Genomic DNA, 26,490 nt, shown 5'->3' on the forward strand with positions numbered 1-26,490 from the left:
CTTTGCTATAATGTTGTTGGTTTTTCTTTCTAATTTTCAACATACTCCTTAAAGTGGGGTGGGATTTCCTGCAAATTTAAATTTCTGTATGTTAATTTAAGCAAAATATGTTTGGTATAAGAAAATTCTAGCGCTGAGGTTGACCAAGTTTGATGGCTAGACATGTAAAGTTGTTTTTTTTAAAATAAAAAATGTTTTCATATCTTTTCAATAAATCACATTGACTTTACTAATAATTAAGTAGCATGACAAATAAATTATTCTTTTCAACACGTAGGCTAATTTATACAGATTGTAACACATTTTTTTTTATTGTGGAAACAAGAATTGGTTCAATAATCATAATTAATAGGGTGATAAGAGTTGTTTTCTGAGGTAAAAAATTTCCTGTGCTGATGACTGGTCTGCAAATTAAAAAAAATATATATTAATGAAAGATAAAATCAGTTGCCCCTCCCCTACATTTTTCCAGAGTTGTCGACCGTCGTAGAACTCTTTAATTGTGATCGTCAAGCCAATATGGCGTACAGCATGCTGAAAATAAAAGTGGGAGTTAACTAGTTACGACGTCTTCAGGTATTCTAGATATAAAATGTAAGAGAGTGAGGGATACAGGGAGTTCCGTTGTTCAAAGATGGAGGTGGAGGAGGAGCACGTACACACCCTGCTCAGTATGGGGTTCCCAGAGTCCGAAATAAGGCGGGCCCTTCGAAGGGCCAAGAATGACCTGAATGAAGCAGTAGCTTACCTGACGAACGACCAGACGTTGCCGAGTGACTGGGAGGAGGTGGACGATGTAGAAATGAAGGACATTCACTCACGGCCGAGCCAGACAATGTACAGCCCGTCCCCTCCTCCCAGTTATGATGATGTCCATGCCATGGAGGTAAGTTTTTGATTTTGTGGTCATTACTGTACACCTAGGCCTGTATTTTTTAGTGATAATTATCCAAGTCAATTGTTTAATAGATATTTCCTTATAACGTAAAGATTACGGGAACTAAAATTATTAAAGCAATGAACCTAATTTTAGCTAAATTAGTGCACATAATTTCCTCATAATTTAGGTCATGTCATGTTGTTAAAATCAAAAGTTAAAAACTAAACCAAACTTTACTATACTTAGCAGAAGACAGATGAAAATGGAGAAAATGGTGGCACGGAAGAGGAAAACCCCTTAGAATTTCCTGTCACCAATCTGTATGAACTTGAGGGTCGTGTATTTGCTGAACACTGGTCCATTCCTTACAAAAAGGAGGAGTCACTTGGAAAATGTCTCATTGCTGCAACAAGACTAGCAGAAGCCAGTGAGTAATTAGCTGGGCTATAAATTAGACCTACCTACAGGATGCAGTTATCAGCAGTAGTGTTATTGAGTGCTTTGTCTTTGAATTGTGACCTACAAACTGCATTATAATTGACTCCAAATCTATTACAAAATAATTTTTCTTTCTTATTATTGGAGCAAACAATCTACACTGGGTCTTGCCCTTATAGAGAGCAAGTATATACCATAAAACTTTAAAAATAAGCCCCACCTTATTTCAACTCTTAGAAAAAAATTGAGGCTAATTTTCATGGCACTTTGTGCTTGATTGTATTCTAAATGTTATGGTTTACTTCTAATGATATTATAAAATTGTGCCAACGACACTACTCAAGCAAACCTGTACCCAAGAGGCTAAATTAATAGGTTACATTTCATTTAAGTGAATAATGTTAAATACCTCAGTAAAGGAGAGAGTATAAGGTAAGTTTTAATCTGAAATATGATTTGAATTCATTGTCTTCACCTGTGTTAGAATTGATTTTTTCATCAATAAATGGATGACAATATATAAATTGGAGATTTGATATTTGTTCAATACATTTTAAAAAGTCAAAAAATAAAATATCATTCAGTTTTTCAGGCAAACATTTAAAATATGATGTTATTTGTGCAGCGGGCAGGCATTTAATTGCAAGATTTAATGGGGAAAAAAATTAAAAATAAGTCAATGATTTTTTTAATTGAAAATTTTGAGTTATTTCCCTTTCAAATGCTGCATAAATCGTTTGCTTCGCTGCATACTGAATTTCAAATGTTTATCTTCACCCCTTTCATACTCCTTACAAATGGCCCATGTTTGAGTAAAACGAATAATTATAATTGTATGAAAAAAGCTACATTTAAAAAGAAAAAGCACTTATATGCAATTTTTAATACTTTTTTTTTACAAATGTATCTAGCCTAAAGACTTTTCATAAATATTCGTTTGATTGGCATTGCTTCGATTTGTTTGCATACTTCAACTCTATTTGATGGAGTAGCCTGGCCTCAGTACTTTCAAGTTTCAATTGCCTCATTTGTTCTGTATTCCCTTGGTATTTCAAAATGTTTTTTTTCCTACCAAAGACCTCACAGAGAATGATGAACACTGCAGGAGGTTCCTAGAGAGATGCATGCCAGAGTCATTCCAAAAGGTGGGTTGCTGTTTTACCTTAACTAAATTTGATCATTTCATCAAAGAAACATGAAGAGTTTTAAACACAACCAGCCTTTTGATCCTGATTATTTTGATGGTTTGATTTATAAATTTTCATCAAAGAAATATGAAGAGTTTTAAAGACATTCAGCCTGTAGATACTAACTATTTTCCTTGGTTTGATTTTCATTTTCTGGTTTTATAATAGCTTTTTCTTATTATTCATCAACAGTTGATGACTTCAGGGGCTGTACACAGATGGAACGCAGAAATACAGGAAGGGATATTTAATATGGCTGAATTGTTTATTGATATGTGTGTAGCTCGCCTTCAACATTTACCTATACACCATGAGATCCTTAACATTCTCACACTGGTAATTCTATATGTTTTTATTCAATTCAGTTACTGTAGACCAACTTTCATTCATGTGCCAGAAATATTCAGGAGGTTTGCAAGAATCTCGATATGGCAATTGCCCTCAAATGTTTCTGGTACATGTACTGTGGAATCATTAGATTTCGTGTTGGCTCAATTTTCGTGGAATTCGTGGGTACCTCTCATCCATGAAATAACATCCTCAACGAATTAATAAATTAGGGTAATAAAGTCATATTTCCTTTTTAGATATATCAAAATACACGAAATTACGTCCCCACGAACCTGTAAAATTTTATCCATCCACGAAAATTGGCCACCATGAAATTTAATGATTCCACAGTATATTATTTTCCAAGTTTAGAATTAGTCCCATCCAACCAGTTTATCTCTGCTTAATTGCTAAATAAATTTGCCGTAAATGAAATTTGGTTAACAGTACTTGGTATTATTTATGGGTACTTTCTTTACATGGTTGTTTTTAAGGAAGAGAGAAAAGAATGTTGCTTTGATGTGGATTATGACTACCTTTCTTTTTTATTTTGCTGTAGGTGTTCAATAAAGAAAGCGAGTTTCATTTTAAAAACCGTTCCAAGAGAGACCGCACATATTGGGAAGATAAGCTGGAAGATGGTCAGTTATATACTGCGAATACTGGCTACAAATCTTCCATCGTAAGTTAACTAGATGTACTTCTGTATTTACTGGTATTGAGATTTTTTCAGTATTTAAAAGGATTATTTTTGTTGAGTGTATTTCTGTAATAGAGATGTTGATCCACACAAAATAGGTTACAGGTATGTTAAACTCACCTGTTATTATTTTTCAACTCATTAAAATTTGTTGGACCCCGGTTTTTATGTACAGCCCTTTAAATTAATGATAAATTTTGTGAATTTGATTTTTTAAATGAATGTGAATCTTGATATTTTCCCATTATTTTCAGCTATAAATCATGTTTCATAATCTTTAAGAATGTATATTTATAGATGAAGAGATAATTTAAGACGAATTCTTTTCTTTTAAAAAATTGATTATTTCATTGAAAATTTTTCCAATTCTATACATATTGAATGTTTTCTTGGATTTTTTTGTTTAGTTGATGAATGCTTATTTAAAATCCATTTTCAGGATCCCTATGGTTGGTTGACACATGCTATAAATAGGGTATGTACATGCATGTATTAATATGTACCGTGATTTTTCTGTCTTAAATGCATGTATGTTGAAACTTGGAGACAACGTAATCGTAATTTTTTCTGTTGGTTAGGATGAATCTAATGAAAAGATATTTCATAAATGACAATTGATCAATATACAAGGATTCTAATGCACTATTTTTTGATTTGCAGTTTGCCTTCAAAGGAGGATTTAATGTAGTAAGAAAATTATTGGAAAATGAAGAACTGGACGCCCCAGTAAGTACTTAGAGTGTTTGATGAACCTGTAGATGTATGTACATGTATGATTGTATGAAGAATGTAGGTTAAAACAAGTTGAGCAATCTTTGATTGGATGATTTCTTCATCTCTTTGCAGTCTATGGCTGCCCTCCTTAGGCCGTTTGGAATGTGTGCAGAATTCCTGAATCCTAAGGTAGTCACAGAAATACTGGCCCCTGGAATGGAGAAGACAATCAAGTACATACAAAACCTGGAGGAAAAAGACCTCAAAGAAAAGGTATTGGTGCCTTGATGTTGATAATGTTGCTGTTGATAATCCTGATGATTATTATCATGATGATCATGAGCATTATTATATTGATCTTGATCATGATTATATTGATCATGTTTAATATGATTATATTGATCCTGATCAGGATCAAAAAGAGGAGTCTTTCAAAATTTAATTTCAGTGATGTGCATATACAATAAAAGATATACGTAATGCTTACATGTACATTGATTATTTATTTTGAAGATTAAAGAATTACTGCCACTGACTATTTAACTGTTAATTATCAATTAACAATTATTTTGCCTGTGTGTTTTGTAGAAAATAGGCAGTGTGTCTGACCTGCTGGCTTCTATGAAGTTGTTGTGTATACAGATGTGGCCTCAGCACACAGAATCTCTGGATGACCTGCGATTGGAAGTTGCCCTTAGAATGTTGAAATCTCCACATTTCAATGCCCGAATGAATGCTTTAAAGGAGGTGAAGACCAGAACTTTATCTGAATATCACATTCAGGGAAATTTAATTAATTAACTTAATTTAATTTCATTTTTCTTGTATTCAGGTGACAAAGCTGATTGAAGATGCCACCTCAAATAAAGTGTCCAAGACTGCTATTGATTACAAAACAATACTGCACTGGCTTGTGGAAAACAAAGTTCTCTCCATTGCTCTAGAGGGTAAGGATATACCAGGCAGTGTTACAATAATTCTATAGGAACAAGATGAAGCGTGTTTCAAGCTAGCAAAGTCTGGCCCTAAGACTTTTTTCTCAATTTTTTTTATTTATTGAAATGGGTGGTCATTTGTATTGTTCTACTATTGATAATTTTGTCTTTGTTTCCCAGGTAACATAGACCAAGTCCAGTATTGTGAAAAGGTCAAGGGCATTGTGGACTTTTTGGGGTCTGAAATCACGATAGAGGAGTTGGCCATGATCTGGAAAATGCAGGTACATCTCCATTCAATGAATCACAGAGATACTTTGTGTTTTGCATTAACTTGAATGTATAAAAATCAGAAGGCTCGTAATATGTTAGTCTTTCAATCTTGTTTTTTTGTTATATAGGTTGGCCAAACCAATCACGTGATAGACAACATTCACTCCATCATTGCTGCAGCGGCAGTCAAGTTTGACTCGGCTCAACTCGAAAACTTGTTTTTGTTAATACAAAAGGTAAGTTAATTTGCTCGCTGTTTTCAAAGGGAAAATATATTGAATTTAATTGCAAGACCAAAAAAAAAATCAAGTTCACTGTATTTGTTTGTTTTGAAACAGAAATGGCAGGATGACCATAATCGTATGAAAGAAAAGCTGTTACGACTTATTGGTAAAATAGGAAGAGATGCCAAGGAACCCAAAACCACAACCAGAGTAAGACAATGGGTTGTTTGGAAAATTCATAAAATAAAAGACAGAGCTGTATAAAGATTTTCTGTACAAATTTCTTTCCAAATTTTTAATGACTGGAGTATAATTCAGCGGTTGGTTTCCATTGCCAGGTCCTAGAGCTACTGTGGGATCTCTCTCATTTACCCACCCTGTCCCGGCAGCTGATTGAGTTAGCATTAGAAGAACACCTGGCCATTCTCAGTGATTCCTTTAGTGTTCGAGAACAAGTCAAGAGGAACTATGTCATTAAGTGTGTTGATGATATCAGAAAGGTCAGAGTTTGTATGGGAGAAAATAATATATGTCCAGAATTCTTGAACATGGAGGTTCTTTTATTGTTCCTTTGATTACATTTACCAGTATATATTGTTGTATTTCTTTTTTTTAAAATAGGGTGCTTGTGTATTACCATCCCTAAAGCAGCTGCTTAATATATGTAAAAACATTATGAAGCAAAATAACCATAAATCTGAAAAGGTAAGTCACAACTGATGCTGAATGTACATGTAAATGTTGACGTCATTGTCTAAAGTTTGAAGGCACATGTAATGGTTGCTAGAAATATACTGACATTGCATTGACATTACATTATAGGGTATTTTACATGAACTGAATAAAAACCATGATGTGATTAAGCTGGTGACCCAGAGTCTGATCAAGCTGCACAAACAAGCCCTGGTGACGGCGGGGGACGGCCACCTGGGGCCGGACATTGTGGTGGACACCAGATACCCTCACTCGGAGGTATGCAGATATCGCCTCTGCTAGGGGTTTGAACCTTGATCCTTTGGCTTGCACATCCGCACTCTACTGATCCAACAAAAGGGTTAACCAACTAGCCAGGGATAGTTGGCAAAATAGTTACGCCATACAAATAGACTACAATTATTATCATTTAAGATATTTTGTAAATATAAATGTATTATACGATGCCTTCTGTTCTGATGTTTGGATTGATATGCTAAATGCATATAGTTTGTCAATAATGTGTATAGAAAAAAAGTCAGGAAAAAGATTCAAATTAGAAATTACATGTACCGGTAGATTAATTTCAACTGGGTAATTTTTTTACCATCGACCCTTCTTAAAGACTTTGATTTTTATCTATTTTTATCTTACATGTACTTGTATAAGAATTTCGGGAAGTTAGATTATCCAATTTATTATTGTCTGTCATCATTCCTCTTTGATACTCTGACAATGCATTTTCTGTTTGATTACAGTATGTGACCACCCACCTACAGTTTCTCCAGTACACCTTGCAGGAGGGGGCCCTGTATCTGCCCTGGAGTCGGGCTCGAGACATCTGGGGGACACTCATCGCAAACTCAGAGGCCTGTAACTGGGACAGAGAGGTGAGGAATGCTTTAAGTGTAAAAAAACATAGAACATAATTATTTATACAGTGATTCTTGGACAATCATTCCCACTCTCTGTTGTTCTTTTTTCAGACCTGCTTTGAGTGGTTCAGTAAAGGTCTAGCTGACCTGGAGATGGACACTCAAACTCAATTGTTTCAGAAAGAATTGTTGAAATTGGATCCCTCAAAACTCACTGACAAAGGTTGGTGTTATTTTTTTATTTAAGAGATTTTGATTGGTATTGATATACCTGGTAGCTGATGCTGATTGAAAATTGTGTTAATAAGATGAAAAAGTAAACAATTAAATTCAAAAATGATTTTTTTTTCCTTTCCATTATAGGTTTCACCTGTTTTAAGAATTTCTTTGAGAATGTGAACAAATATGAGCACCGGCTGAAGACTGATGGTGGGAGACTGGTAAGATCAGTCAGTGATTGACTCCTTTTTTTCGATAGATAATTTGTCATCAGATTTCAATGTATGGTTTTGTAAAACATTTGGTACATTTATTACTCAATAAAACACATTTCCATGCATTGTCCATGCATTTTCAATCTGATGTAACTGATCTCTGCAGGTTGTTGAGAAATGTGACCTGCTTGGCTTGGACTATATATGGGAGATTTGTCTCAACACGCCAGACGAGGCGATAGCAGACAAGGCCATCCAGCTCCTTCTGTGTGTCAGCTATACAAACCTTGCTGTCAGACTCAAAAGGGTAAGTGTGTGCTCAGAAGCTCAGAACAGCTGAAAACCATGAACTATTGATGACATAAAGTTTATGGAAAGGATGTATTCTAATTTTTCAGTGAACTTATATGTTAAAAAATCTATTCCAGTATACAAGAGTATTGCTCTCTGTTTTCAGGATACTGTGAGTCTACACAAGAAATTCATATCTGAATGTTCCAATAGATTAGAGGTACTTTGTTGTGTGCTTTTTGTTCACTGCAGTATTTTGACATTCAATGAGTTACCTGTCTTCCCACTGAACTGATTGATACCTAATTTTGTATGATGTACTGTGATTTCCAGGCAGCTATGATAGGGATGGGGGGAACTGCCATAGCCCAGGCTATAACATGGGCCACTAAAACTCTAACGGCAGCTATTGTTAAAGAGGTAGCTAATGTGCCTCCACCCTCAAGGTAAAGTAACATGTACATTGGCTTCGTTATTGAATTTATGAAAATTGCTACCGGTAATTTTATGATCAAAAAGAGAAATAGTCATTTGAAAAATATTTTGTTCATTCAAATAATGCATTGCAGGTCCATAAAGTTGATGAATATTGAACGTCTGCTGTGGATCGCAGAGGTTTATGTTCTAAACGTTGAGGAGAACCATCACACGACCAGAATTATCCTCCCTCACGGAGCCTCCTTCCACGGCCTACAGATCAACCTGATGATCACCTGCGAGTCACCCAAGCAAGAGTTCATTCTGTTGGTCAGTAGATATTTTGTCATGTATATGTACATGTATGTTGATGGAAGATTTGTGATTTGTAGCTAGAGAGTGAAAAAAGGAAATTAAATCAAAAGTTAAATTGATATTTTATTATTGCTGCCATTCAAGATGAGAGATTTACCATTACCTTTTATCCATGAATGCTACCGTTAGTTTTGAGTACCACATGTGAACATAATATTTGAGACATGTCCAGTGCATTTAACTATTTGGTCACATATTTTAAGATTACTATTGTTTCCTTTTGACAGTGCCATGGAAACGAGACTTTAGGATCTGTCAGGGGTCGGATTGCTAACAAACTCCGACAACCAACCGACAATGTACAAATTGTGGCCCAGGACAAAATGGTATGAATTTTTTTTTCAAATTTGTATGTATTGTACATATACATGTATTCACAAGGTTTGAGCGCTGGTTTGTTTTGTGTTTATGTAGTTGCTACAGTGTCTGTATTGTATACATTGTAGTTGGACTCGCAGAAGGATCAGAAACTGCTGCACCAGCTGGAGTTTGAGGATAATCAGCTGATTCAGGTCCGCCTGACCACGCCCACTCTACAACCTCTGGGCAAAGAGGTCAGTTCTTTTTCAAACCTTGAATCATCTCAAATAACATCTGCCCTTAAAAAATTTACAATGTATGTTTAGGTACACATATTTATTTGTATATTCATGATGGGAAAGGGAGCAACTTACGCTACATAGTTGAGAGGAGGATTGTCACTAAAATTCTGTAGCAAAAATCTATCAAACCTGCATATCATTTCTTAGCTAAATTGTACTCATTTACATTATGCAATATGCTCTTAATGAATATTTGTGCATGTATATACGTGTACCTATTCATGGAAGCTATGACTTTGATAATGGCCAACTTTTTACACTTGTAGCCTATGACTCCAACTTCCAAACAGAGCTTTGATTTGGAGCAAGAGAAGATGCTTCCTGGTGTTGTGATGGCAGTGGAAGGACAGGTGTTTGATATGCTGTATCAGCTAGCAGATTTAGATGAGTCCAGGTGTGTATGGAATGAATAACTGCAGTCAAACATTGCACAAATTAATGAATGATCATTTTTTTTATACCCCTGCTACGAAGGAGAAGAGGGCATACTGTTTTACCCTTGTGTGTCTGTTTGTCCTTCTTTCTGTCTGTCTGTCCATAACAAAAAATTCTGAAGCATTTTTCTCAGCAACTTTTATTTGGGATTTATTTTTGTACCAATCAGACGTCAACTTCCTGTTAAATGTTGACTTTGCTTATTTTGTACATTCACATGAGAGCAGGGGTATAACTAGTGAGCAGATATCTTGTTTTTAAATCAGTAGAGAAACATTTAATTAATAAAATTTATTGTCAGTATTTGAAAAAAATATTTGTTTGATTTACTGATGCATGTATATCTTCCTTGTAGGATAACACACCGAGTGAGAAAGTTGCTGATGCTAATACCAACTGATCCACAGATCTCAGAAACTCTGGAATGCATTGCAAACAAGGTGAGACTAAATAGACCTACTGATTATAGTAAAAGTGTACCTATATGTATTTCAGTAAGCTGTTTAGTACATTTAATTTCATGTATCTACTCATCTTGTTGGTATGTTAAACTTTTCATATGTTGTACACATGTTTTTACCGTGTAAATGAATTCTGACAAAACATAAACAACCACAAATGTTCTGAATATGTAAAATTTGCCAATGTTAACCATGTGCCAGTGTTTTCATATACAGTGTACTAGTATTTAGAAAATGAATAAAATTTGGGGTAAGAAATTATCATTTACAACTTTTATCTGTTAACCAGGTACCAAAGCAGTGTGCGGAGGATGTAAGCCCCAGAGCTAGTCCTAGAAAGTCCACATCAGCCTCTCCCCTCCCCAGTCCCCGCATGTCCCCCAAGGAAGTGCTCAAGTCGCTGTTTGATGCCACTGCCCAGGATATGTCTGCATTCCGTGTGCTTTACAATCTAGAGGTATGGTGCAGTGACTGAAAAGGAAGAAAAACCTGGGATACTAATAAATTATCCTGTTTCTGATTCTTATTCTACTAATAGAAATTTTATCAAACGAGTTTAAGATGTACTACACATGTAACATGTATAATTTTACCAAATGACTCTAAGATATACTACACTTGTAACATGTATAATTTATATGAATGAAAGTTTTTATGTAATAATGAAGAGGTTTTTTAAAATGAATGGAAAGATAGAGAATAGAGGTAAAGTACATGGAAAAAATCATGATCATTAAAAGGCTTTGTGGTTTGTATACACATTTAATCAGTATAAAGCATTCATGTATGTGCATTCTGTTTCCTGTAGGTGTTGAGCAGTAAGCTGATGCCCATTAGTGTGGACCTCGCCACTCGGATAAGTAGCCAGGCATTCTGTGACGACTTCCTGTCCGTTGGAGGACTTCAAATGGTGGTCAACGTCCTACAGGCGGAGTCCCTTGCCCCCGAGGTCAACTACACCATCAGGCAGGGCTGTTATGCAATATGTCTGCAGCTTGCCCGCTTTCTTTTATGTGGGCAGACAGTTTCCATGGACGCAGACGAGGCTCATGCCGGCAACGAGGAATCAAAAACTGCATCAAATTTGCAGTTGGCCTCATCCCCTGCTAATACTTCATTTAACAAGCATTCTGCTGGAAGCCATGCTGTACAGGTATGTCTAAAAGTTACTTCACATCTTAAGATTTAAATGAATGATGGCTATATAAACTATTCAAATTATATAAGATGGGAAAAAGTAATTTTCATTTTGCATGTAAACGCATGGTTACTATTGCAGACAATGGATGTACACACCTTCACAGAGACGGTGTCCTGTTTCTTGAGGGTGACGTGGGCGGCGGCAGCTGGAAGACTTCACCTCATCGGTACATCTCAGGTGATGATTGACAGCTCCTCGGGTCATGGTAGGAGAAGCAGACAGAGTAGCACAGGTAAGGAAAACAACCTGTCCCTTCAAATCTCTAACTCTGAGTTATGAAATTAGATGGAAGTCCCTAATTTCCAAGAATTTGGCTTAACTTGAAAAACTGTATTTGTAATACCTTTTGCAATAGGTACATGTATTTATCAGGAAGTAAGACTTGATATATGTTTTTCAGGGAGCACGGCCAGCACAGGGAGTGAGAGTGATTGTCAGAGTCTGCACGCCGGGGTGTGTGCCAAGGCTCGGGACATCCCCACCAAGGACTGTAACATAGCGCGTGAAGCTCTGGAGATCCTCATCACATGTCTGCAGATCAGATGTGAACTCATCGGTAGGTTCACAATGTGTGCTGGTTTTTAAAAAAAAACTCAGATATCCAATACATGTTTCTTTAGTAGAATGCAATTTTCCCCTTCAGTAGTCTTTAAGGGACATTCATTAAATAATGATATGAATATCATTTTAGGCTTTAAGATTTTCTATCTATCTTCAAGTACATGTATTTAAAAATATTTTTGTAAACATTTTGAAAAGATTTATGTACATGTACATGTGCATGTACATGTAAGTGTATAATTTGTTACAGAATAATGTGATGGACGGATATACATTGTAATTTTTCTCTACCGTAATTGTTGTTCTCTGTTACAGCCTCTTTTTATTCCCTGCCCTGCAGCAGCGATTTTATTATTGATATTTTGGTGGGTTGCACTAATGCTGACATAAGGAGTGCTGCACTGGAGCAGTTTTTTCTCCTCAGTCAGACAGAGTGCACTGCTCAGCGTACTCCTCATCACTTCATGCTGCAACTGCTGCTTAAGGCATATGTCCCTTTCTGGGTGTCGTCTTCCTCAGCTAGAGGGGTGAGCCAAAGGTCAGTGTATTTTGTGTAAATTACACCTCAGTTACTGTAATACACCAGTATGCAATGATTGATTTAGTGATAAGATATAATTAAAAAGTAATTTTGTTTTCAGGTTGTTGGGTCAGTGTTCTCAGTACTTTGATCTGCTCTGTAAACTTCTGGAAGGCCTCTCAAGTGAGTGCTCAAAAAAGTGTCACTGTTATTGGCAATTTATTTTTTGATGCTATGATAGATAATAAAATTGATGTGATCAATAGAAGTGTAAAATAACATATAACATATTAATTATTGCAGCGGAAGATCAGGGAAAACTTCAGATGAACCCAACCTCGATGCTGGAGGATGAAGTGGCATGGTTGGGGAACTTTGTCCCCTCCATTCACCCCGACATGTCAGACACAGACAACAGTCTGCTGGCCGGTCACCTCAAACTCATCAGCACACTACTGACCTGTGAAGGGGTGGATCCAGAGGAGAATGGTAGGTGTCGACAAGTCAGTCCATAGGTGGATCCAGAATTCTTTGTGAATGATTTGTGTGGCACTTAACTGATGTTAATTCCACACTGTGTACAAGTTACATGCTTATTTTATTGAGTAAGGTGCCAATGATTTTTTTACTGTGTAGTGTTGCTGATGATGAGTTTAAACAATACACGCTTATGTACATGTACTTTCCTTTTGAGTTAATTGATTCATTTGATGAATTACAGGAAGAACCTTGGTGTATGATATCCTCCATGACTTCCTCTTTCCCGCTTCTAAAGTGATGATGGACAGTATGAACACCAGTAATGAGGAGAAGCTGGAAGAAGTCAATCCAAAGTAAGAAAGCAGACATCTTATTCTGCTGTCTCATTCCAAATATGAAACGTCTCTATAACATACAAAATTTTATAACTTTTACTGGTAAGAATTATAATGATAAAACAAAGTTAAGTTTTGTATGTTGGAATTTTTAGGTGTGGTAATTGTGAGTCTCGTGTGGCAGCTTACAGACTGCTGATCGAGTTAGCCAAGGGAAACTATGCTATGTTAAAAGATGTTTGTAAACAGCTGATTGAAATGCATCATCTTCCTCAGCCGGACTGTGCCAATGAGTGGGAGGTAGGTCATGTCATATCCAGACATGTTAGCTGTATGTCATTGATAATTCAGAATAAAAGGTTCCTGATAGAAAAACTGGGTTCAAGTTTCAGATGAATTTAGTGTACCCTCTTACATGCATTCAATGAGTCTGTATATCATGTTGGATGAATCTCTTATTCAACAACGGGCCTTTTTATGAAGCTATAAATCATATACTTACTCTCATACCGGTCCATGTAATCACCAAGAAAATTCTAACAGTTTGCATGTAATTTGATATATACAATAGGTCTGGTGTGGATATTGTATTTGTGTCTGGATTCAGATTCATTTGCAAAATAGAATCATGTTATACATGTACTAATTTCTAGTGATATTGCAAAGAAATGCTCATTTTTCACCCAATTCTTTAGTACCTCCCCCCTGTTGATGGTCGTGCCCGGTGTGGCTTCGTCGGTCTTAAAAACGGTGGTGCCACCTGTTACATGAATTCTGTAATCCAGCAACTGTACATGGTGCCGGGAATTCCCGAGGTGGTTCTGGGGACAGAGGAGGATAAGCCGGACGAGGAAAGGTCAGGGGTCACCAGTGATCTTCCTTATATAAGTGTTTAAAGTTAGGTGATAGAAAATAGTGTGATTTCTGAAAATGATGGAAAACAAAGCCTCTAATCATATAAAGGTCTTTTAATCTGTGTATTCAGATATGCCCAAAGTTGATGTTAGATAATTTGTTATTTTTTCAGCGTATTTTTCCAAATCCAGCAAGTGTTGGGACATTTACTGGAGAGCAAGCTTCAGTACCATGAACCTGAACGCTTCTGGAAGGTGTTCAAACTCTGGGGTCAGACGGTCAACATTAGGGAGCAGCAGGATGCCTTTGACTTTTTCCAGGCCCTGATTGATCAAATAGACGAGCATCTTAAGGTACATTGATTTACAAGATACTTCATGTCATACTGAAAGATATGTAAATTAATTTGCTTGGCTGTGAAAGGAATCATGAGTGTGATACATGTGTAAATTCAATTATGCATGTACTGTAGAAACATATATTTTCGTTGGGTCAAAATTTCGTTGTTTTTAAACCAAATAAGATTTCGTTGGCATTTAATTTCGTCATATCGTAATCTCTTTGCATTCATAGATACTTAGGTTAAAAATTCGTCATGGATTTAATTTCGTTGAATTATATGGCCAACGAAAATAACGAAATTAAATCCACAACGAATATTTCTGCTTCTACAGTATTCCAATTTTGTTCATTTGCAGAGAAATGGAAAGTTGGAGATCTTTAAAAGAAAATTTCAAGGAATATTCTCTGATCAGAAAATATGCAAAGACTGTCCTCATAGGTTTGTGTTCTTGTAACAGCAATCCCATATCAAATAATATTTAATAGATTGGAAATTACCAGTTTCATAAACTTCAAAACATTCAAAAACTTCGGCAACACAAAGAAAAACCCAACAAGACCTGAAGAGTTTATTTGTACAATATAGGTATGAGAGAGAGGAAGCTTTCCTGGCGTTGAATCTGACGGTGAAGAATGCTACACTGCAGGATTCCCTGGACCAGTTTGTGAAGGGGGAGCTGCTGGAGGGGGACAATGCCTACTTCTGTGATAAGTGTGGAGAAAAGGTACAGACATGGTCCTCGATGATCATTTTATTCTGATCATTAATGATATAAAGATTAATGTAAGGAAGTTACTTCCCTTCAAATTGAAAGTTTGAGCCATAGAAAAATAAAAGTAAGCTTCTGGGGACACTGGCTCATAGTTAGATGCTAGTTATTGTCTTATTAAAAAAGGGAATAAATAACTTTTTTTTGTAAGTTGAAAAAGAAAATTGAGTTATTCCCCTTTGTAACTGATGATTTTACTGATTAGGGAGATGTATTCCCTGTCTTTTGCTCTATAATTTGAATATTTTGGCCTGAAATATTAACTTTTTTCAGCTTTGAGTTTCATTTTAATAACTAAACAGATGTTTTGTTGGTGTTTTGTTAATAGAGAAACACTATGAAGAGGATGTGCATAAAGACACTGCCCCCATTACTGTGTATTCAGCTGAAGAGATTTGGTTATGACTGGGAGGCCAACAGAGCTCTCAAGTTTGATGACTACTTCAAGGTATATGTAATTCAGAAAAACACACTTAAAGCAAAGTGCTGGGGATAAATTACATGCATATGTTAAACAATCCGTTACATCCTATTAGTGTATACCGGTAATACAATTCTAGATAAGGGTGAATGAAACTTGTTATGATTATGGGTATATTCTGTAACTTAGTTTTACTGTAAATGATAGCAAATCCCAAGACAACATATATTGCAATTTATGTTTTGAAATAATTCAAAATTTTGTTGTAACAGTTTCCATGGATATTGGATATGGAGCCATACACTACTGACGGAATGGCCCGGCGGGAGGAAGTATTGGAGACGGTGGACAGTAGTTCGGAGTCGGACTCTGGGGAATCCTCGAGTCACGAGGAGAGGGTCCTGGAGATAGTGGCATCGGGAAACAATGTAGAACAGCGACAGATTAACTACGAGTTAGTGGGGATTGTGGTCCACAGTGGACAGGCAAATGCTGGCCACTACTACTCATTCATCAAGGACCGCAGGTAGTCTTATGTCCTGTGGCCTGATAGGTCGATGTCTTTCTACTGTGATGTTTAAAACTTGTCAAAATTTTACAATGCAATAATTGATTTCCGATATGTGTTCCACATATTCATATTATAGGTCCAAGTTTTGGTACATTGGAACTACACAGAATTCTTTGCTCATGACCTATTCGGAATTTTTTTTTTTAGATGAACAATTTTGGATAATCTTTTTCAGTGATCAGTGAACTTTTCTTACTTTCAGAGGTGACATGATGTCTAATCCACAGAAGGGGAAGTGGTTCAAGTTCAACGACACGGTGGTGGAGGAGTTCGAGATGACAGAGGACAGTCTGGAGGCCGAGTGCTTCGGTGGCACCTACAAGGCCAAGATCCTGGAGCCAAGTAAGACATCTTTTTCAGCAGTCTTAAGAAAAAAAACTTCCACATGTATCAGTCTTTTTTAAGTAACCTGTTAATTGTAACTAAATAAGACCTGAAATATACTTATGAGTTTCAATGTAATAAGACTTTAAATATACACATACTGGGTACATAAAAGTTACAACTGAATATGACTTAGTGTTATGTGGGAAGTCTAAAATCTAGTTTAAAACATGTATCTAATACATGTATATCACTGTACAATTCTTGTTGTGATCTGTAGCTACAACTCTGCCAGATGAGCGAGTGCGGTACTGGAACGGCTACATGTTATTCTATGAGAAGATGGAGGAGCCAGCCAAGACCCCTGTCTCAGCTAAAAAATCTAAAATACAGACCAGGAAAGCCATACTGGAGGGAGGGTGAGATATGTTTGTTCATTGTTCTTATATTTTATTATTCACGTCCCATATTCTGTTGATTCAATAATAGATATAAAGTAGGATTTATCTTTAATTTGTTCAAAATGATACACAGATCTACATTCTGTATCAAAGGTTATTTTTGTCCTTGGTTATTTTTGCCATTTGCTCTTATTGTTTTAGGGTGTTTTTAAAATGTGGCTTATTCAAAGGTAGAGTTATGTCTTTGTAAACCCAACTGTGTCAGAGTACGGTAAATGGGTTCAGTTGGTTTGGAGAACTTTTGAAAGTGTGATTTGGCAAAAATAACAAAGAGACCGAAAACACATTAAGTACATGTATTATGTTTACAATAATCATCCAAAGGTTGTTGGATCAAAATGCAAAGTACCTGGTACTAGTATTATTCATTTAAACTTGAAGGCCTGCATTATACAAATTACTTTTCCAGGAAGGGTGATTTAGACTCTAACAGTTTCATGGAATTGACTGAGTTAGTGCATAAGGGAGAGAAGAAGGGAATATTTATGGATGAGATGCCGGCTAGTATCCACCAGATCATACAGGCCGAGAACCTGACATTTGTCAAAAACCGAGACGTCTACAACACCGACTACTTCAGATTTATCAGGGACTTGGTGGCTGTAAACATGGTCAGTATTACAGTTGTTTACATGTAATAAATTGTTTACAGTATTGTAAGATTTTGGTGTGTGTAAGTATGGTAAAAAAAAAAATTCATTTAACAACAAGATAGACAGAGTCTCTCGTAAATACACTGTATGATATGTGTACGTGTTTTAGAACTTGAAACTGGTTGTCTTAAATTGGTAAATTTATGTGAGTATTGTAAAAACTCAAATGGTATCAATCTGCTTTGTACAGAGTAAGGAGAGCCACAAAGATTTCCAGCAGATGTCCGTCACAGCGCTACAGCTTGGCATACGCTTCCTCTTTAACACCTTCTTCAGGTGTAAAAAGAAAACCAAGTAAGTTGCCTGGTTCATTACCTGTCGCTTATACAGTGGTTCATATTTATGCATAAGAACGTGCACAAATGTACATTTATATAATTGTGTTCTTATCTTGATACATGTACTTGACATGGGTAATCAGTGTTTATTTTCATTTAAAGGACTCTTTTGGACGAGTGGGTGGATTTGATAGATGAAATTCTGGAAAAGAGTAAAGAAGCCTGTGATTGGCTGGTGGAGTATCTCAGTGGTTCTGAGGGGTCGTCATATATCAAGTAAGTGGTAAACTTCACAGGTCTACAAAGACACATGTATCTAGAAAAAATTCAGTGCTTATTAAAAGCTATGTCAACACGTTTCCTGACTTACACGTACATGTACCTGTATACACAGTATCTTGAATGTGTAGGGAGAGCTGCATTATTTACATTTTCTGTTTCAGAGCAGAACCTTACATATTCACACAATTTTCTATGATGCACATGTACATGTTTATTGGTACTTGAATGTTCTGTTGGGTGCTGTTTGTTTATGACTGTTGATTGATGTCTGTGTTCCGTTACAGACCCTTCCTCCTCGAGTGTCCCTGTAGGGATGTCAGGTACACAATGGCGCGACTACTGGAGAGGATCATGTCCTCACACTTCAGACATGGAGGGGTCCCGGTAAGTTCAACACCCAACACCCCAACCCCAGTTTAACTTTTCAAAGAAACTTTTTTATTTATTTGAACCCTCTTTGGTGAAAAGAAAATTTCCCTTTTATTTTATGCTTTAAATGTTTCGGAATGTTTTTAATATGTTACCGATAAGTTGTAGGTAAAAAAGACATCTGTTATCATATTATTTACCTTGTAGACTCAAAAATGCTTCAATGAGATTGTGGAAATAATTCTACACATGCTGAGCAAAGATGTAGTGGACCATTGTAAAAACTCCTACCATTATTTTCAAGTCATCAAGTCATATGTACAACTAGTAAGTGTGATTTAGTGAAGATTAGTAAACATACTTGTTATAAAGCTAAAGAGTGGTAGTAACATGTAATATACATGTGTACGATGAAGAAAGCTTATTTGAGATGGGTTTTTTTCTTAACAGGGAACAAAATCTTGCAGCCATATGTTTTTACGACAAGGTTTTCAGCGACTGATAGGGTTTTTAATTGGAAATTCAGGGGAGATAAATCAGGTAATTCTTGGCAGCTGACAACTCAGTGCTTTGTCAGATAATAATTATGACTTATTGATTTAGAAATGTAATAAAATTTACATGTAGTTTTTAAACAACAGAATAAAGGCAACGATATGAAATTGTCACAAAATACACATGTAATATAATTTGAACATTGATTCAAGTTTTTGTATTACCTCAGGGACATGACACACCGACCAGGAGATGGAGTTCTATTCAGTCTCGAGAGTTCGGCAACCTCCATGCCTCATTAGCAATACTTGTCTTAAATTGTGATGTATCAAAGTACAGAAGAGAAGGTGAGAGACTGCGACAAAATTCTAAATAAAATTGATGACAAAAAACAATAAAGAATTCATATTGGCGATCGATTTTGTGATAGTTTGTCAATACATGTATCTTTGTTTATTTAGATCCCGGTGATTATGAAATACGCAAACCTAAAACTGTTTTCCCCATGAAGTTTCTCTTCATGCCACAAGACATGGAGAATTACGTCTTTGGAGCAGAATCATCTCGTTACCTTCGGGAGGTAAATTTGGCTCCAGACAGTCTTACATATATCTGTTATTTCTACTTCTAGTTGTGCAATTGCGACATAAAATCAACATATGGAGAAGGCTTAAATAGGCATTGCCTGCTGTCTAATCTGTTTATGTAAAGATATATTTGCATAATAAAATATGTTGAAATCTAATAAAATGAACTACATGTAGTTGATTCCAACATCAAATTTTTTTTTAACCAAAACATTAATTAAAATGATGCAGAAAATAATAGGACAAATTTATGTATGTCTTCATTTTAAAATACTTTATTGCTATGTAAAACTATTTTTATATAATTTTTTCATTCATTAACTGGCTACTCTTCTCTTTATAGGTAATTCATGCCATTCGAGAGGTGGGAACCAATTTAATAATCTGCGACATGCTGGTATACTGCAGCTTCTGTAACTACCAGTTTAGTGAAAACGTCCTGAAACTTCTAATGGTAAAGAAGTGTTGTTTTTTGTCCCCCGCCGCAACGCGGTGCGGGGACATAGAAATGCCGGGCGTCCGTCCGTGCGTCCGTGCGTCCGTGTGTCCGTGCGTCCGTGTGTCCGTCCGTCACACTTTTTTGTAAGCGCTCTCATGCCTACAAATTTTGACGGATTTTCATTAAATTTATACCAAATGTATATACCACTATTACCTTGGTCAAGTTCGAAAATCAGCATTGGTCGATACTTTTTGTTGGAGTTATGAGACTTTGACCGCAATAATGACTCGGTTTTATCCAAAAATTGACCTTGTAAGCGCTCTCATGCCTACAAATTTTGATGGATTTTCATTATATTTATACCAAATGTTTATACCTCTATTACCTTGGTCAAGTTCGAAAATCAGCATTGGTCGATACTTTTTGTTGGAGTTATGGGACTTCGACCGCAATAATGACTCTGTTTTATCCAAAAATTGACCTTGTAAACGCTCTCATGCCTACAAATTTTGACGGATTTTTATTAAATTTATACCAAATGTATATACTACTATTACCTTGGTCAAGTTCGAAAATCAGCATTGGTCGATACTTTTTGTTGGAGTTATGAGACTTTGACCGCAATAATGACTCTGTTTTATCCACAAATTGACCTTGTAAGCGCTCTCATGCCTACAAATTTTGACGGATTTTCATTAGATTTATACCAAATGTTTATACCACTATTACCTTGGTCAAGTTCGAAAATCAGCATTGGTCGATACTTTTTGTTGGAGTTATGGGACTTTGACCGCAATAATGACTCCGTTTTATCCAAAAATTGACCTTGTAAGCGCTCTCATGCCTACAAATTTTGACGGATTTTCATTAAATTTATACTAAATGTTTATACCACTAATACCTTGGTCAAGTTCCAAAATCAGCCTTGGTCGATGGACTCGATACTAGACAGCTTGACCGGCGGGGGACCCAGGAATTCTATTCTTGTTAATTTTTAATATTCAACCCATCTTAATGAATTTTGCTCTGTTATAATGCTTTAATTTCCTGACACAATATACAAACAATATCTGGGATGTTTTTTAATCATTTTCAGCATCAATACATGACAGCTCCCTCCAATGAACTCAAACCTGTCTTCTCCTTACTAACAGAGCTATTGGTAAGTACTGTATGTAGGGAAAACTAAGAGGCTGTTCAGCAAGTTGTTCAAATCTGCCATTGATTGAGAAACACCTATTTCCTTATTGTTTTCTTGTGGTGGGTTTGAATCCAGATAATTTCATGTCAGAGTTCAATAATTTATTCTTTGTCTTTTTCTTTTCATTTCCAATTATATAAATGTATTATCAAAGGAATTTTGGCTTTAATTTTGCTTGAGATTATATTGGCAGTGTATATTTACATTCAAAATTGTGAAAGGAATTTTCAGAGCAGTGCGTGATGATTTCATTTTAGATGCTGGAGGATCCAGTGCAGGGCCAGCGAATTAAGGTGGTCATCGACGGAGTGACGGACAGTGCTGGCACGGCTTATGATGGTCTGCTAGGTAAGCATTCACATCAGTACTGCAGCTGCAGTGCAGCATTAGCAGATTCTTACAGTATTATTACCACATCGTGAGCAGTGATGGAGGATTTGGATATTATTTCAAGCAATGAATACCTTGTACATGCAAATTGGTTGAATATTTTTTTAGAAATTTATGTAAAATTTAGGGCTAAAGAAATTTATGTGGCATGCAGAATTTTTACTGCAAGAGTTATTTTTCTTTTAATCTTCTTTTTTACTTTATTTTCAAAGAGGAATACCTTTTTTTATAACTTTAATTATCACCAATGTTTGTATTGCAATAGAATTAATCCTTGCAGTAGCTTTAAATCCAATACGGTTTTGGGTGCCTGAATTTAAATAATAATTTTTTTTGCCTTAATCATTGGGATGCATTTAAATGAAAGATATATGTTTTTTTTAGTAAGGAATTCAAAATTGGCTTTTCTGAACTACATGTAAGGTTCAAGTGTATGAACTTTTCTGATCATATGGTTGTCCTGTGTCCATAAGTCTGTCTATCTGTAAACTTCAAATATTTTGACATCCTATTAAGAGCCAATAAACCAAATTAAACCAGACTTGCTACAAATCATCACCAAGTGAGGGAAAAGGAAGTTGATTAAATGAAGGGCACCATATTCTTGAATTTGGAGTGAATTTGCAAATAAAAAGGTGTTAAAGAGAGGGCATCTAAAAAATCTTCTTAAAAACCACTGCTAGAGAAATATCAGTATTTAAAGAGCTCATTCTTATATAGCATATGCTAGATTCAAATTTGTTCAAACCATTGCATCCAAATGCTATTAGCAATAAAGGGGAACAGTTCTCTGTATAGATATTTGTGGAAAGTATTAAAAGCAGTATTATCTCACAAACTATTACTTAAAACTCATCAATACTTGAATTATATGCCAGAATGTACATGTATTTTATGTAATATATGTATATAGAAAGGAATAAAAAATATTAAGAAGGTGTTCAATGTACCTCTTGTTGCAATGTAGAAATTTAATATTTGAGTGTTTGAGCAATGAGTTTCATGGTTTACTTCAGCCACCGTGAGATTGAATCATGCCACAGACAGCCGGCGATCCTACACTTGTATCAAGTTCCTGGTCAGCTTGGCCAGTAAGAGTGCTCCAGTGAAGGACTACCTGATGCAGATCCCATCCAAGTGGCAGTGGGCCGTCAACTGGCTCAAGAAAAAGGTATGCGTCTTGTATATATTGAGTTAAAGGGACTTGGACACGATTTGACTAAAAATTTTCAAATTTTATTTTTCCATTTTTAATGTTTATACTGATAAATATAGAAGATTATAATGCTATGTCAAAATTTGAAAGTCAAATATCAAGTTATACGCAAGATACAGAGTTCATAATTCTTTGTTTTGTAAACAAACTCGAATATTGTCATTTTTTACATATGTGTTGTATTGGTGTAATTTCAATCACATGTATATTTCTTTTGTTGATAATTGTATTTATGAAGATACTGAATTAGTTTAATTAGTTTTTACTTGTCATTTTGTCGAAGAAATGGTAATTCTCTACATTACATTTTTTGTAAACAACTATAAGACTCGAGCTTTGTTTACATAACAACTGTTTCTTACGTCTGTATCTCACTTGTAGCTTGACTTTAACATTCAATATTTTGGTCAATTATTTAAAATGCACCAGTAAAGCATTTTATACATAAAAAATAAAAATAAAATTTTTGATCTTAAATCGTGTCCAAGTCCCTTTAATCCTCGTACAGTTCAGAAAATAAGGGTTAAGTTTTCAGAGTAAAAGGCATATGCATGTTTGTACATGTGATCTGGACAATTGCTGTTGTGTGCATTAAGTGTAGATTTGCCAGTTAGACCTCAATGAATGAGACCAAATGTGTAGAATCTATTAATTAAAAGGTGAAAAGTGAATTGTATTAAAATTTTCATTCATATTTGGCACTTAATTATGAATAGACTGATGTTGCTGATTATAGTGTATAAAAATTTGTCCGAACCAATGGGAATGGTAAATATTATCTAACAATAGAACTTTAATAATTTGAAGGTTCATTTATCTACGTATTACATTTGAATTTTGCATTCACTTTTCATTAATGTTTTGAATTTGTTTTCAGATGTCGGAGTATTACTACACTCCTTCCTCTACGTCAGCAATCTCCAATGAGGACTCCAACAGGAAATCCTTCCAGAGAACCTACAGTGCCCAGGTAAATGATAAGGAGGGGGATGAACATTGTATGTAATTCAAATATCAGTCCAAAACTTGGAAGGTTAATCTTAACAGTTAACAGATGCTCTTAAAATAGATTTTGACTCTTCTAAAAAATCAAGATATTTTCAAACCTTGTATATGACTTGATTGTGATCAGGTACAATTTGATTTAGTGAACTTCATGTAGTGTATACAGTGTTATTTTTGCCCTTCTACACTTGCAAACAGTTTCGCTTTGTCTGTAATTTGCCCAGACACAGTTTTATTTGAAGACAAATAATCTGAGACATTGGAATTCCCCCAATCTTAAATTGGCCTGCTGACAACGAGGGTGAAAGGGGCGAAAATAAAACGGGGACGAATATTTCCCTGTATACAGTATTTTGACTATTGGTAAATGTATTTGGACTATTTTGGTACATTTTTATCTGACAGCTGTCAATTTTCTTTGATAGTCCACACTGGAGGAAGCTAAAGCATTACTGACTGAGCTAGAGTACCAAGAAGGAAGCCCAGAGATGGACACAAACGATGAAGAGGGACAAAGTACTGCACCCTCAAAAGATGAAGTAGACGATTCTAACAGAAAGAAGACATGATTTTCTGTGAAAACATGGAGAGCAGGTGACCGCTGATTTACACATAGGAAAACCAACTGAAGGTTCTTCGAGTGAAATACAAACTGAAAAGCCCTAGTTCCTTGTATGTTGATGAACTGAAATTTTTGATGCTGGCAAAATGAAAAAAAAAATGTCTACATGACTACTCAGTTGCACATTTAATTTCATTGTGTGACGGAGAACTGAAGCATTTTACTGCCATTACTGTGTCTGCTCTTGTAGTTACTTTAATTATTATTTGTGTACCTAATCAGATTAAGATAAGTATTTCCATGGTCTAGATTTCACATAGAAATGACACGCGCTACGTACTACCAGGTAATGAGAGTACAGGTGTATTTGAATTTCTCTTTTCTTGTGCACTATGAATCAAATGTGTAATTTACAGATGAACTTTATCAGTGGTTCATTCAATTGATATCCTGTAAATCTTCCTCCTTAATGTATAATCAAGGTAAAATGGGTTTGATATATTCTGAAACTCAATATGCAGATATATGTATTTACAAATAGGAATTTCTATTGAACCCTGATATTCAAGAAGGTATTGTAGGACGGTGAGTCTGTCCGGATCCAGCTCAGGGTGTTTGTTGTGTACTTTTATCTATTTCATGTACTTGTTGTCTTTTCTTTGCATTAGAATTCAATGCAAAACTGTATCGGTTATATAGAAACCTTGATGTACCTGTAGTCTTAATGATGAAGAAAAATTTCACGCCTTCTCTGGATCCTAACTATGCAAAATGTCCAGTTTTCTTCGTTTTAATGGCAAATTGACTGAATATTAAGATCTCTTCGCAAAAATAGTACAACTCTTTCAAATTACTTTATAACTTGTGTAATAACGAATTTCATATATGAACCTTGCTATTTAATTTATGGTGTGTTAATGTTGATGTTAAAATGGCCAAGGTTTTTATTGAAAACCACATCTGTTTAAGATACAATGACAGATGCGAAGCAATGACATGGCAAGCAGTTTACATATTTCATTGTATTGCATTATTGGTAAAATTAGTTAGTATCTTAATGTTTGGACAGGAATATGCATACATCTTTTACTGAATTTATTTAGTAACAGGCCAGGCAAATCTGTGTCCCTTCAACAAGGTATACTTACGACAATACATGTATTAGGATTAAAGTTTAGTAATTAAGAATCATTGATTCAACTACATTAAAACAAATAGTACCTATTTAAGGTACAATTTCTTTATTGTAAAGAAATGTAAGAGTGGCCATTCATATTATGTATTAGAAATGAAATTTACACCCCCCCCCCCCCCCCCCTTTTTTTTAAATGTACATAGTACCCGATTCGATACAATTCTGTTTCAGAATTTTGGATTTATTTCTCTATCAGACATGTTTAATTAATTTGTTGCCAATTTGCTATCACTAGACATAGATTATATTAGTGAACCTTTTATTACCAATTGTGTGTACACTTTTTTCAATATATTTTCTTTTTCAGATTAACCAAATATTATAAATAATGAGTTACATGTAGTGGTAGCTGTTTGTACTTGTTAAACAAAAAGTATTAAGATTCATCTTAATTAGTTCAACATAATATTTCCTTCCCCTGAATGTTCCAGCCTAATAGCTGGTTATGAAGCTTGATGAAATGTTTATGTTAGTGACTGTTTAAGCAGGACAATGTGATATTGTCTACTTGTATAAAATCTGATCTGTACAGCTGCTATGGGTGACGATAAAACCTCTATCTTGTATTTAAATGTGTAAGTGCTATTCTCACTCAGAACAAAAATGTATGTAAATAAGAATGATGTAAATGTTGAATTAGTTGTATATACTCTGTGTATATAATAATGTACAGTAATGTTACATTTATAAATATCTAATGCATAATGGTA

The 26,490-nt window shown here is 35.4% G+C and overlaps 1 protein-coding gene across 2 annotated transcripts; it reads left to right on the forward strand.

Moving 5' to 3' along the window:
* The first annotated feature begins 471 nt into the window (after positions 1-471).
* On the forward strand, positions 472-26,490 carry LOC128165884 (ubiquitin carboxyl-terminal hydrolase 24-like). 2 transcript variants are annotated; one of them, XM_052830807.1, is made up of 58 exons: positions 472-886; positions 1,127-1,307; positions 2,396-2,463; positions 2,698-2,841; positions 3,395-3,517; positions 3,975-4,010; positions 4,196-4,261; positions 4,382-4,522; positions 4,838-4,996; positions 5,082-5,196; positions 5,365-5,468; positions 5,586-5,693; positions 5,796-5,891; positions 6,020-6,181; positions 6,303-6,386; positions 6,504-6,653; positions 7,133-7,264; positions 7,361-7,472; positions 7,613-7,689; positions 7,850-7,990; positions 8,141-8,194; positions 8,308-8,420; positions 8,544-8,721; positions 8,994-9,092; positions 9,213-9,320; positions 9,635-9,762; positions 10,159-10,243; positions 10,554-10,721; positions 11,073-11,417; positions 11,544-11,697; positions 11,866-12,021; positions 12,342-12,564; positions 12,668-12,729; positions 12,850-13,035; positions 13,268-13,379; positions 13,517-13,661; positions 14,057-14,217; positions 14,389-14,569; positions 14,915-14,997; positions 15,145-15,283; positions 15,657-15,776; positions 16,022-16,275; positions 16,523-16,662; positions 16,925-17,063; positions 17,515-17,716; positions 17,949-18,052; positions 18,199-18,312; positions 18,603-18,702; positions 18,895-19,014; positions 19,138-19,227; positions 19,412-19,529; positions 19,644-19,762; positions 20,113-20,223; positions 21,308-21,373; positions 21,670-21,760; positions 22,819-22,973; positions 23,896-23,988; positions 24,449-26,490. In XM_052830807.1, the coding sequence occupies exons 1-58, from the start codon at positions 635-637 to the stop codon at positions 24,590-24,592; spliced, it is 7,611 nt and encodes a 2,536-aa protein (XP_052686767.1). In that variant the 5' UTR covers positions 472-634; the 3' UTR covers positions 24,593-26,490. The 2 variants fall into 2 exon arrangements, with proteins under 2 accessions (XP_052686767.1, XP_052686768.1); XM_052830808.1 differs by having other exon boundaries at positions 1,130-1,307.

The sequence above is a fragment of the Crassostrea angulata genome, chromosome 10, assembly GCF_025612915.1.
Source record: "Crassostrea angulata isolate pt1a10 chromosome 10, ASM2561291v2, whole genome shotgun sequence".
Classification (NCBI taxonomy): domain Eukaryota; kingdom Metazoa; phylum Mollusca; class Bivalvia; order Ostreida; family Ostreidae; genus Magallana; species Magallana angulata.

What these genes read in the sequence shown, in the direction of transcription:
- LOC128165884 (XM_052830807.1), top strand. Translation starts at nt 635, where the DNA reads ATGGAGGTGGAGGAGGAGCACGTACACACCCTGCTCAGTATGGGGTTC. An exon ending in GATCAGATGTGAACTCATCG is followed by an intron (nt 12,022 to 12,341) that starts GTAGGTTCACAA and finishes TCTCTGTTACAG; the next exon opens with CCTCTTTTTATTCCCTGCCC. An exon ending in ACTTCTGGAAGGCCTCTCAA is followed by an intron (nt 12,730 to 12,849) that starts GTGAGTGCTCAA and finishes TAATTATTGCAG; the next exon opens with CGGAAGATCAGGGAAAACTT.